Source organism: Daktulosphaira vitifoliae, unplaced genomic scaffold (genome assembly GCF_025091365.1).
Source record: "Daktulosphaira vitifoliae isolate Bord-2020 unplaced genomic scaffold, ASM2509136v1 Scaffold_4, whole genome shotgun sequence".
NCBI lineage: Eukaryota > Metazoa > Arthropoda > Insecta > Hemiptera > Phylloxeridae > Daktulosphaira > Daktulosphaira vitifoliae.
Window position 1 is genome coordinate 35,329,669 of NW_026099575.1, and position 14,409 is coordinate 35,344,077.

At 25.3% G+C, this 14,409-nt stretch overlaps 2 protein-coding genes across 2 annotated transcripts in view; one reads left to right on the top strand and one right to left on the bottom strand.

The window, feature by feature from the left end:
• The window catches only part of LOC126905481 (uncharacterized), a 45,905-nt gene that overhangs the window by 8,886 nt on the left and 22,610 nt on the right, over positions 1–14,409 (bottom strand). The gene's annotated exons all lie outside the window — the stretch shown is intronic.
• LOC126905484 (uncharacterized) lies at positions 613–5,224 on the top strand. Its single transcript, XM_050685213.1, has 6 exons — positions 613–1,012; positions 1,079–1,303; positions 3,791–3,946; positions 4,066–4,171; positions 4,241–4,393; positions 4,455–5,224. Exons 1-6 carry the CDS (start codon positions 791–793, stop codon positions 4,925–4,927), a joined length of 1,335 nt encoding a protein of 444 aa, XP_050541170.1. The 5' UTR covers positions 613–790; the 3' UTR covers positions 4,928–5,224.

Below are 14,409 nucleotides of genomic sequence, written 5' to 3' on the forward strand. Positions count from 1 at the left end.
AACTCATTAATTTAATATAGAACCATAGTATAGGGGTAATACGGGAATAGGTCCTCAAAACAAAAATAATTACGTTATAAATATACAATTTTTCCCATTAGAGGAGTTAATAAAATTTTTACTTATAAATATTCAAGAATAAACATATGAAGGAATATTTTTTTCTCTTCACAACAAAATATTCTAGTTATGCCACTTTTCTATACACTTTACCATAACTAAGGGCAACTCTCAGTCAGTGTGTAATGTGTAATAATTAACCACTTTCAATACTCTCATAATTCATTATTTGATGAAGAATACGTTTACAAACACTTAATTGTAATCACATGACATTAGAAAAGCTATAAAAGTTTATTTATTAGAGTTTAATTTTTTTATCAATAATATTTTTTAAATTTTAAAGTCTCCTGTGGAAATTCAAAGTAACTGGTTATTGTTCAAATTTCTAAATCATCTAAATTAAATTAATTAATCAATTAATTACATAGTGTAATTTTCGGGAAATAACAATTCAAGGAATAAAAATTGATTAGAAATATCAACAATTATTAATTTATTTTTGTAAAAGATAATACTATCTTATTTTGTTAACACGAATAAGTTAAAAAGCGGTAACTTGAGTCAATTTAGAAATTCAAATAACTTAACACTAATAATAAAGATTTATAAAATTATTATTTTATCAAATAAAAAAAATTGTAATATTGTTTAAAACACGTAAATATTTACGTTGTCAAACTTTATTTAATGTAGTGTAATTTGTGAGAATTAAAAATTTGATTAAAAAATGCAGATTATAAACTTAAGACTTTTTTTTATTATTATTATGACATGTGTATTACAAAGTAATGAAGTAGATCCCTTAGATATGAGAAATTATGATCGTAGAACAAAATCTATGAAGAAATCTAACTTGGACATATTACCAGCAACTATTGGTGCAAATGATCGTTGCATTACATTTGTTACACGTTTTATTAATATTATGTTAAGAAATACTGGACTTTCTGTAAATATATAACTATCAAATTTTAATTTTATAATTTATTACATAGTTATATTTCTATATTAACAGAATTTAAATTACAAAAACATAAACAATGTTTATTTGAAAACATATACAGCAGTTACAATAAGTGTAAAAGATTTTAAAACGCTTGAGGCTCTTTCAACTGGAAATGGAAATATAAATTTTAATGAAATTGATCAAATTTTGAGTCTTATGTTTCAGGAAATAAAAAATGAAACTACTATTAATTTTTTATCATCTATAGAATCTAATAACTCATTCTATAAGCAGGTTAGTTAACTAGATTTGTTTTAATTTTAAAACAGTTTCAAATGTTGGTTAAAAATTTAACGGATTTAGTAAATTAGTAAAACTATGATTAATCACCATAAAATGATAAACTGGCATAGCAAATAAATATTATAATAATACAATTTTTTTTATTCTTTTAACCCATAAGTAAGCATATAATACTTCCACAAAAAAAACTTGATTATTAAAACTTTATTTGTATTACTATGCTTAAATTATTTTTTTTAAAATCGTCTATATTTTTTAATTTTACTGTTTAATAGATAATTTAATATACAGAATGGATCATTTATATACCAATTGACTATTTATATTATAAATGATTTATCTACTTATGATATTTCCAATTCTTTGTTTTATTTGGAAATAATTATGCTTTAATTTAGTTCTACAAGCTTTTATAAGAATATAAAAATATGAAATATTTTACTTTGTACCTTGATTTATTGAAAATATACTAAGTTTTAATCCTTTTACAGGCTTTTATTAGTATTTATTATAATTTACTGCAGTCTTATAAAAAGCAAGATACTATTAATTATATTATTACTTTTTATGTTTCTTCATCAGTCCACTTTTATCATTTATAGGTTTTATAAATCACCAAGTGAATAATAATAATATTATTATTACTTTAAATAATGTAATATTCGGTGAATCTTTAGTAGAGTACTATCAATTTTTTCTAAAATTCATGCTTGTCGCAACTGCACTGAAATATTCAACGACATTAAAGTACAATGTATCTTCATTATTATGATTGGCTGTTTTGGTAGCTTTAAATAGATCTGGTTATCAAAATTTAAAATATTTTTGAAGAACTAATAGTTTGGATATTGTTTTATCTCATGCAGCAATGATAATGAAAATATTCTATTTTATTTTATGTTGCATTTAATTCGATGTTATTGAGATCCCTAGTTCAAAAAGATATTAATAATTTTACTGCATTTAGAGAAATTTTTGGCAAATTGTGAAAATAACTATGTCTGAATACACAACAATTGACAAGTAGCTCGTTACTTTACGAGAAAATATTCAGTAAACCAATCAATATTGCATAAAAATTCGAATTATTTGTCATGCTAAAATGTAGTACACACTAAATATAAAAGTGTATCATGAAAAACAAATAGATGGTCTTTAATCTACCAGACTTAAGCTACTAATTGTATACCTATGTTAGCTAAACCTATATATAGTTCTGGTTGCAACATATTTGCAGACAATTAATTTTGTAAAGTTTTTATGGCTAATAAATTGTTACAAAAAAATTTACTTTAGTAGGTATAGTTAGGAAAAATAAATTGAATTGAATTGATTTCTACTATAAAGAAAGTAGAAACAACTACATTATTTGAGTTTGAAAAACAAATAACTATTGCTTCATATATTCCAAAAATAAAAATGTTATTATGATTTCTACAATGCACTTTAATGATGATATGTCAGTACCCAGAAGAAAATTCGAAAACAGAAATCATTGTTTTCTACAATACAATAAGAGTTAACACTATTGATGAAATGTGTGCAACTTATTCAGAATTATGAAAAATAAGATGATGTCCATTAGTATTATTTTTTATCCTAATATAGCTATGGCAGCTATGTTAGGATAAAATGATATTTACATCAAACAATAGCGGAAATAAATTAGTTTGGAGAAAGTTTCTTGAAAATATTGGTCTGTTATTGTTGCAGTTTTAACTAAAAAAAAGATCTTATTCTAAATATTTTATTAGACTGTTTAAAATTAAAACTTAAAATACAAAAAAAAAATAGTAATTACAATATAATATTAAAAGATAAAATGCATTTTAAGTTTTTAGATTTGGCAGACAAATTATTTATTTCATTTTCATTTTTAAATCTTTAAAAAAAAAATTATAATTTTATATTTTTAATTCTGTCAGGAAAGTATTAGTTAAACTTCAAAAAAAATTTTTTTTTTTATAATTAAAATTTTAGTAATATAGCTTAAAAAACTAGTTAGTGTTACTACTTTATAGTTCTTTGTGTCAACTAATAACGCAAATAAACATAGTAAAAATAAAAATAATATTTGTTAAGTTAAGAAAGAAACTGAAAGTTGGTGGTTAGCAATACCCCATATAACTATAAATGTTAAAAAAAGATATGTGCTTACTTAAGGGTAAACTGATATTTTTAATTTAAAAAAGTAAATATAAAATATATTTTATTTTAATAAAAAAAAACTTAAATATGTATCACTTTGTATCAAACTTAGTAATGTGTTGCTACTAAGGTAATAGTTTTTTAAGAGACTAAGGGGCGGTTTTCCACCTAAAACAAAAAATATCAATCCTACTTTTATATTACCCTATGACAAAGTTGCACAAACTTGGGATCCTTAAAAGTGGCTCAAACAAAATTTATAAATGCATTTCATTCTAAGCTCTATTTATAATATTTGTACTAATACATTTTTAAAATGTTTGATTTTAGATGATTGATTTATTATATCTGTTAACAATCATTGGATCATTCACATTGCTATTATTACTATTTTATAAATATTCCAAAAATATTATAAATTTAAAATTAATTATGTTGGTAATTTTTCTACTAGCTTTTTTCTCCACTTGGTATACGATGTACAAGGTATTTAAATTTTTTGAGATGGGTTCTTTTAGATATAAGTATTGATAAATTTTCTTAGATTACAATGTTACAAAAAAGAATAAATGTATAAATTAAATATGTTTTCGGTATTTAAATAGAAAGCTGAAATAAATAGAAAAATACACATGGATCAAATGCCTGAATATTGTTATTCTAAAAGAAAAAATTGGTATGGATTTTCTTGGTTTCAAAACACCGATATAGGTAAAAAATTATAATAATTAAAAATACATCTGATCTACAGCATTGTACATTTCTTTTTAAATATTTTAGAGGAATGTAAAAAATTTAATGAAGCAATTCATTTGGATCCGCTGTATTCAATAGCAATTACGGAAGTATTAGCTGAAATGCTCAGCAAAATTATTATGAAACCATTAGAGTGTTTAGGAACCTCAATTTATATATTCAATAATGCAGCATTAAGTAACTAAACCCAAAATATGTCATAATTTCAATCTATTTTTAACTTTATTTTTTCTTATAGAAGATCTTCCTTGGTGGACTCAAATTGTTATGATTCCAATAATAATAATAGTTGTTATAAAAACTTTATTATATTCATGTGCACTGTTGGTTGGGAGAGGATTAAGTATGAAATCCATGTTTGGTTTTGGGGACACAGCCATAAATTCTGACAATAGACATCAACATTTAAAAAATAACACTTTTTTAAATACTTGTAATTTGTGTACTGCTGCAGGATCAATATGTAACAGTGTAACATCAAATACACTTCCAGCATTTGATAACCAAAAATTGAATATTAATATAAATCTCTTCAAATCAGAAAATAGTAATAGTGGTTTAAGTCTTGCTGGGGGACCTTCAACAGACAAAAATAAAACTATTACCCATTGGAATAAGATAAAAGCATTGGATGACAGATCAGTAATAAATGATGAGACCGATAGCAAATCTCTTGTACATAGAGTAAGACCCAGAAAAATGTCATTATGATATTTTTCATTATTGTATAGATGTTTGAAATTAATTTTATATTTAGACACCACATTTTTTATAATTTTTATATATTAACTTAACTGTTTCACAATTTTTTTTTTAATCAAATAATAACTAATATGATTTTTTCTGAAATATTAAAGTTTGTAATACTATTATTTATTTTTTAGAATTTTAGTATTATTACTTAGAGTAATATTTTTAAGTCATATTATTGTAAATTATGTAAATGTGTAATATTGAAATATTTTTGACGTTATTGTTAAAACCTTAAGGTTAAAAGACTTAAAAAATAATAGTTATATAATTATAGTGTAAAAAGAAACCTGGACATTATATTCAGAATATTTTTTTTAATTTGTTACAATAAATGTTTTATTTTCTTAAAACAAATTTTGTGTTTTTAACCTTAACTAAATATATTTTAATAAATTTTAACATGCAATTTAAGTATCAAATATTTGGAAGTAATATTTAATGAATCATTTTATACATGAAAATCGACAACAAAGTTTCTGATATTCATCTGATAATCATTTTTACAGTTTTTAACCTTTGATGAGTATTATTTAATTTAGTATAAATTATTAAATAATATATTATTTATGAACGAGAAAAAATATAAAATCCAATATTTTTTGTAATGCTATAATTATTTAAAATATCTTATAACAAATCTTAATAAGTTAAAAATTGTAAGGTTTAAATATATCCTAAATAATTATCCTCGTGTAATAATACATAGCTTTAAAACTAACAAAAGTTAATACAGGATTGAAGATACATAAAATCCAATAATTAAAAAATAATACAATATGTAGTAGGCGTGATAAGATCTTTTTTATAATCATCAATTTACAGTTTTAAGTCTCGAATCTGTAATTTTTATCTTTTAAAATTTTAAACGATTGCTTAGTACAAAAATAGAATGTACGCTCGGTAGCACATTGTCATTTTAGCATAATTGTGTAACTTGATTTTTCGAAATTGTTCAAGAGGAAGAAAAAAACTACCTTTTTGTATAACTAATAATGGAAATAGTTATTTTAATACTCAATTATCTCTAGAACGATAGAGATATTTTTATATATTTTAAATATATATTTTTTATGTATTTTCCAAAAATATAATACTTTTCAAATGTTGAGCTACCCGGTTTTACCATTGGGACGATTATATATCTAAGCAAACTCAGTACTATGACACATTTTATAATTAAATTTAAATTGCTCCTAAATTCTATATTATTTGAAAGATTGGGAGATTAAAAAATTTCGTATTACCTCCTGAATTCCAATTTATATTGATCATAACGGGTATGAATAGGAATATAGGAGGAATCTACAGATTTTTTACCTTGTATCAAGTACAGGCACGTAGACAAGGGTGGGCCTGACCCCCCTTAAATTTAATGTGGCCCAGAGCCGGCCCCACCAAATTTAAAATTCAATTATTTTTACGAATTATCAAAAACGTTCTGGCCTTATATATATTGAAATTATTATTAATTTGTGATTACTATTGAGTAATACAGTTATTATTATGGCTGTATTTTTATTTTTATATTCATAGAAAACGTTATTTGAAAAAGATAACGTTCTAGACGTAATAATAAATGGAATAGCAATTACTCCAAACGTGGTTGTAGGTAATTTTTTTTAACTCTGGTCTAACAAATGATAACAAACTACCAAGTATCTGCATTGATTAGAATCTAGTTGATTACAAAATTCGATAGAGTATACTCTATGAAAAATTTTTTGATAAATCTTATCTTTAATTTGTTTCTTCTTTTATAATTTAGTAGTTACAATAAGTAATTTATTTGTTTTTATTAATTTGTTATTTGCGTGCTCTAAATAATAGTAATTAAAATATGACTAAAAAAAGGCAGGAATTGTTTTTAATTTTAAATAAAATAAATTTTACATTGTTTATAATTTATATTTATTTTAAAAATTTTTATAACTTAATTGTTATTAGTATTTAGGAATAAATTATTTTTTCTTAATAGCTTAAAAGTTAAAAATAAAAGTTGAAAAATTAAATCAGCTTATGTTCACATCATTATTTTATTAGCTTCGATGCAAAGCTGAGAAGGTATTATTTTTACTATGATGTGTTTTTTTTTGTGTCTGTTACCACTTTTTCTCAGCTCTCTCAGCTGAACCCATTTCTTTCAGTAATACGTCAAAAGATCACAAATCGTATCTAGTCGAAGACATTACCCTCAAAAATTGCCATAACTTTTTTATAAAGATGTATGATATCGTTACTTTTCATTTGATATATTTTTTTTATAAATCTGACCCTTTACCTGCCCACGGGGGGGATTTAAAATGACAACTTTTTCACAAAAAATTAACTTTTTTCACTTAAATTTTTAAAATGTTCCGGAAAGTCTGACACTTTTATCTATATCTTAAATTAAAGCTAACGTAATGTACTATTTTATTTAAAAACATTTCGGAGTTAATTATGTCTTCACGGTGAAAATGGCTACCAAATGCTATTTTTGTGTAAAAATTCTCGATTTTGTATTTTACATTTTTAACTTTATAATGTTATAACTTTTTGAAAAATGTATGGATCAGCACAATTTTTTTATGAGAAATAATATTGTTTAATTATCTCTTTTTCATTCGACATACTTTATCTTAATCAGGATATTAATAAGGAAATAGCAGATCATATAACTTTTGGAATAATCCACCAATTTTCGAAAAATAAACACAAATTTTGAACTTGTAAGATTCATAGAATGGGATACTGTCTAAGAAGGAGTGGAGGGACCCCCCCAACAAGCTTTTCATGGTAAACAAATTATGGAAAATGATACAAGGGCCCAAAATTGTTGGCCCCTCCAATAAACATTTTCTAGCTACGTGCCTGATCAAGTGAAGTATTTAAACATAATCCCCAGTATTCGACATAGTTAAATATTAAAAAAATATTCAACCATACCCCAATTTTTCCAATTAAATACAATATTGTAGTTAATAAGTTATAAGTGTTACCCAAACACGTCCACTCAAATGTCGAATCCGTTACAGCGATAACAACCAAATTGCCAATAAATAGTACACAAACAACTTTGGATTAAAACAGAAGATAAAAAAGGTAAAGCAGTGGTTTGACTAACAGAAAATTATCATACAGATGCTGTAGGATTCATATGATTTGAGTGTGCCAACTATTTTGAATATTATAATTTAATATAAATTTTATAAACACAAACCCTTATACACTATTATATCCTCATTTATACAGAGAGTTCTAAAAGTATAAATAAAAAATGTAAAATTTTAAAGTGGATTTAGTGTATTTTTATGTATTTTAACACTCTAAATCTATACTTTAAGTATTTAACCTCATACACTCTCAAAATTTTGAAAAAAATTGCAAAAAGATATTCCAAGTTTGTGCATCGTAAAGTACTTATTACTTATGCCTGCCATGACGGCATGAACCTAAAGCTTAAATACTCCAAGGCGGATGGTTAATTCGTCTTTGGTGAGAGGGATGGTAACTCTAATAACAGAACTGATTTCTCGTGCAGTAAATGAAGACGTCCGTGATCGATTCACCCTTTACATACGTGGGACTAACGGTTGATAGCATAGAAAAATCGTAAAAAAAAATCAATATTATATAAACTTCCAAAAGCTGTTGAAACGCAACTAATAAATTACATTAAGAATTTTTAGTATCAAAATTTTTCTTTAGAACTTATCTATAAAATGGCTATCTTCAAATATAAAAAAAAAAATTCAATAAAAACGTTAATTTTTAAAAAAAATTTTGTAATTTCGAAAAATAACATAAAACATACTTAGAATATAGTCATATATTGTAAAATTTGTTTTAAATGTTAAATAGATCATAAGTTATATGAATTGTCAGTTAAATCTGTTCCACTCTGTATAGAGGTTTGGGTTTTTATATATGTATAAGAATGTTCAGTAAGTAAGGAAATAGGTCAATTATTAAAAACAATAATAACAAGAGAAACTCATGTCCTTACTTACTGAACATTTGTATAAATATACGTATGTTTTAAAAAAAGGGAGTCCGGACCCCTTTGATCCTCCTCAAATACAGCTTTGCTTTCACTGCAAGATAACATTTCAAATTTAGTAATATAATTATTTTTCTACAGTATTTAAAAAATATTTATATTTCAAATACAAGGAAACAGTAATACAAAATACAAGCACACTCATAGAAAAGGCTGAATCGGTAGGCTTAAAATTAAATCAAGAAAAAACAAAAGTGATGGAATTACTACCAAATAAGGAACAAAATATAGAAATTCGAAATTATATTTTCGAAAAAATCAAGTAGTTTAAGTATCTATAATCACTGACAACAATGACTGGAGTCTCGAAATTACAAGTCGCATACATAAAGCGGAGAGGCCATATTTTGCACTTCATAAATATCTCAAGTCAAAGCTGTTCTCTAGAAGAATAATATAATTATACATGACCATAATAAAGCCTTCGATAACTTATAGGTGCGAAGTATGGCCCACAACCCTTCAACTAGAGAAGAAACTACTAGCGTTTGAAAATAAAATACTGAGAAGGATAAGTGGCTCAGTTTTTGACAGCGAACTTAACAATTGGCGCAAAAAGAACAATGCAGAGCTAAGAGAAACCACTAAAGTACCATTACTAACAAGCTACATTAAAAGCCAAAGACTCCAATGAATTGGACACGCGATGCCAAAAACTGAAAATACAAATGTAAGAACAGCAATCGAATGGCAACCGAGGGGAAAAGACCTAGATGAAGACCAAGGAAAATATGGATAGATGGGATTAGAAAGGATTTAGAAATACTGAATATGACGGATTGGGAAGATAAAATCCAGAGTCAGGAAGATTGAAGAACAGTGACAGTGGCGGCAAAAATTCTTAAAGAATTGTAAAATTAAAGACGAAGATAAATATCATAGATGACTATTGAAATAATTTTGAATAAAAATATTTCTTAACAAAGCTGGTGAAAATTTAGCATGCTAAAAGTCCCCACAAATATAAAAAAAAGCAAACAATTTATTTTTTTTTGTATTTGACTTGCAATCTAATGCAGACACTGTTACGTAGAATTAAGGCAATCAATTTAATTTTTGTCTTTAGATTATCACGTGATAGTATTATTCAATTAATCTTAAATTTTAAAGATAATTTTTATGTTAGATATGATAATAAAAGTTTTGGACTTAGGGAGAACTCGAAAATTGTTGATTCTAACAGGGCTGAATCTCTACATTTTGCAAACATTTTTTTTTTTTTTTGATCTGACTGAATTATTAATATTTATATATATATATAGATTTAAATGTTATGATCTAAAAAATACTTTCTATAAAATCATGAAATAATGGTATAGAGCAAAACAATTTATTTAAGATTTCAATAATATTTTAAAAAAAGAGCAAATTTTGATTGACTTTTCTTATTATTTGTCATATAGACTAAAAATTCGTTTAACATTTTTATTTGTTATTATTGTGCCGACATGGACTACGTGGGTGTATTCCTGTCCCCACCTATGGGGGAATCCTGCACTAATCCCTAAAAAAGGAAATTCCACAGAATGCAAGAGTTACAGAACAATAAGTCTCTTAACACATGCGTCCAAGATACTTCTTATCATCATAAAAAACAAGATAAGGAATAAAATCGAAGAAGAACTTGGTGAAGATCAATTCGGGTTTAGACAGATAATTGGCACAAGAAAAGTAATTCTAACCCTAAGGGTACTAACGGAAAGAAGGCTAAATGTAAATATAAATACATTTATAACTTTTATTGATTTAGAAAAGGCCTTTGACGCAGTTAACTGGGCTTTATTAATGAACTCTATGAAAAAGCACGAATAGATTGGAGGGACAGACGAGTAATAATGTTACTATACAAGAAACAAGATACCTTATTAGAGGTAGGAAAACATAATAAAACAGCAAAAATTAGAAGAAGGCTAAGACAAGGTTGTTCCTTATCACCTTATCTGTTCAATCTATTTGTAGAATAAATCATAGACAAGTATAAGAGAAACTCTAAAAGAATAGGCATAAATGGAGAAAAGATCCACTGTATACAATTTGCAGATGACATTGCTTTAGTGTCTGAATCGGAAAAAGACATGCAAAGATGTCTAACCACCCTCATTAAAATATTGCAAGAGTATCAAATGAAAATAAATGCAAATAAAATAAAAACAATGGTGGTGACTAAAGCAAAAGAAATTCCTTTAGTGAAGTTGGAAATAGATAATAACTTAATAGAGCAAGTCTAACAATTTAGGTATGTAGGAAGTAAGATTACTAGTGATCGTAGACGCTTGGCAAAGAGAGCATTTATGCAAAAAAGGGAGCTAATTACAAACAAAAAACTAATTTATAAAGATGAGAAAAAATTTTGTCAAATGCTATGTATGGAGCATATTATTATATGGCTATGAAACATGAACCATCAATGGACAAGACAAGAAGTTGGAAGCCATTGAAATGTGGACATGGCGAAAATTTCTGAAAGTCAGCTGTACAGAAATAAAAAGTAACATAGAGATATTAAACCAAATAGGGTAAAAAATGAATTTGTTTAACAGCATAAAAGGAAGAAATAGAAAAATGTTTGGTCACCTACTGAGGCACAATTCGTTTATGACAAATATATTTGAAGGACGAATAAATGGACACAAAGGTAGAGACAGACCGGGGAAAGCATATATAGAATAAATGATAAGACAATCTTTGACTGTAGTCGATACATAGACATAAAAAGACTATCTTTAACAGAGAAGAATGAAGAACCAGACTTTCAACGATAACGCAAGGCCAAGGCCTTTAGTAGAGAAAAAGAAGAAGATTGTAGTACCGTTATTTAAATTTTAATACACCATTTTTATATAAAAAAAATAGTGGCGATTACTAATAGCAAACAAGAGCCGCTTGAACTGTGATACTCAGGCAGACTTTCTTCAAATCATACACAGACTTCATCGAAATATTTAATTAAAAAATATATATATTTTTAATTATTATGCTAAAAATAAACAAAATCTACTAGAAAACTAGCATTGTCCAATTTTCCATTCGACCATTTTGATTTCATTCATTGTCTTAAGGATTTACAAGGTTAAAAAAGGTATAAATTGCGTCAGTTTTACGACCAAAAAAATTTAAATAGCTAACAAATAAAATTAGTTCCGTAGCTTGCAATTTTATACTTTGGACACGGAATGTCTTTCAACTGTTAATTTTATGTCTAAAGATAAAACATAAACTATAAAAAAAAATAGTTGTAAAAATCCTTATTCAAACTTATCTCAATCCAAATCTAACCAAATAAATAGAATATATTTTTATCGTAATTATAATTTTAAATAAAATAATTTTTTATTAAACAAGATTATATCTCTAATAAGGATTATGATGCTATAGCATAATATCTGCTAAGACCCATGGCCGTATGACCACGTCTTATATACATATGTTTTAACTAACGAATTCATCTAGTAATCATTTTCTGTCGCTTAGTATTTATAATTTTTAAATAATGGATGACAAATTAATTGATTTGAAGCTTTATTTTTGTACAAAAATATTTCATAAACTTAAAATGTTTCAAATATTATCTGAGTCAATTAATAAAAACAGTTGAAACCCTTTACCTTTTATTTTACAAATATTCTAAATAATAAGACAAACGGAAGGTTGAGAAGCTGAAAAGGTATTAATTTTACTATGATGTGTTTTTTTTATTTTTTTTTTTTGTGTCTGTTACCACTTTTTGTCAGCTCTCATCGAAACGGTCTCTTTCAACGATACGTCAAAATATCACAAATCATATCTAGCCGAAGACATTACCCTCAAAAATTGAAAAAATTTCCCTCGTTCCCGTAAATGGGGGAAATCTCTAAAAAAATTACAAATTTAAAAATCGCTTATTTTCGACATTTTTTCAATTATTTTTACTTAAAACTGTTCAAAACTTTTTCAAAAATGCCAAATCAATATAATTTTTTTTTATAGATGCACGATGTCTTTACCTATCATTTGATATAATTTTTTATAAATCTGAGGGAGATTATCGTTTCCGCCAAATGGGAAACTTCCAAAAAAAATACGAATTTAAAAATCACTAATTTTCTAAATTTTTTCAATTATTTTTATTTAAAACTGGTATCACTTTTTTAAAAATGATCAAATCAATATAATTTTTTTTAATAGATGCACGATGTCTTTACCTATCATTTGATATATTTTTTTATAAATCTGACCCTTTACCTGCCCACAGGGGGCATACAAAATTGCAACTTTTTCATAGAAAATTAACTTTTGAAAGGGTTTCGGAAACACTAACACTTTTATAATGTCTTAAATTAAAGCTTATGTAATATACTTTGTTATGGAAAAAAAAAAATTCTGACTTTATTTTGTTTTTATGGTGAAAACAGACATCAAAATTAATAAAAAAAAATAAGATTTTTGTAAAAAAATTCTTTTTTATATTTTTAATTTTAGAATGCTATAAATAACTTTTTGAAAAATGCATGGATCAATATAATTTTTTTATGATAAATACTATTTATTTACCTCTTTCATACGACCTACTTTTTTTTTTAAATAAAACCACTTCCCTTTAAATATTTATATATTATACATAGATTTTTTCATATATTACACTTATAAATCATAAAACTTGTAATCAGGATATAAATAAGGAAATAGATCATATGCTTTTGGAATAATTCATCAATTTTTTTTAATTTAACCCTAAGCTATCTACAGATTCGAATCGTAGCGTTTTTTATGATAGTGATTTTGATCACTGTCAGATATCATTATACTTGACCCAAGTATGCCACGTCCCCACTATGCTGGGTTTTTTTAATATTCAATTGTTTTTTTCAAAAATCAAATTAACTCCTATTAATTTCTATTCTAATCACCTAATAAAATATTTAGATATATTTTATTCAAATATTTGAATAACTCTCTTAGATTGCGTTTAGGTTTATATGGTTTTTGCAAAAATATTTAGATATTCACAACATGTTCAGTAACAAATGAAATAATGGAGTATTGCTAAAAAGAAAAGTAATTATACTCAAAAATAGTTAATATGATGACGTAATAAATAATTTATAATATTTTTTTGTATAAGAGGTACTCAACACATGGCCTATACAAAAATGTAAATAAGCATAAATTAAGAAAAAATAAAATGTAATTTTTAGCTTCCTATACAGAGTATTTAAATTATTACCTAATAAATTGGACAAGTTTTGAATGATAAACATCAAAATACTTAGCTCCTCCCTTCAAAAGTCATCGCAAATATTTTCACGTTGATAATTATTTTTTGGGTAGGGATTTCGATTAAAATGTTCAGATGACCTCCAAATGATTTGGTATAATTCCGCCACGAACTATAACGTATACAAAACTATAATAAAGCTACTCA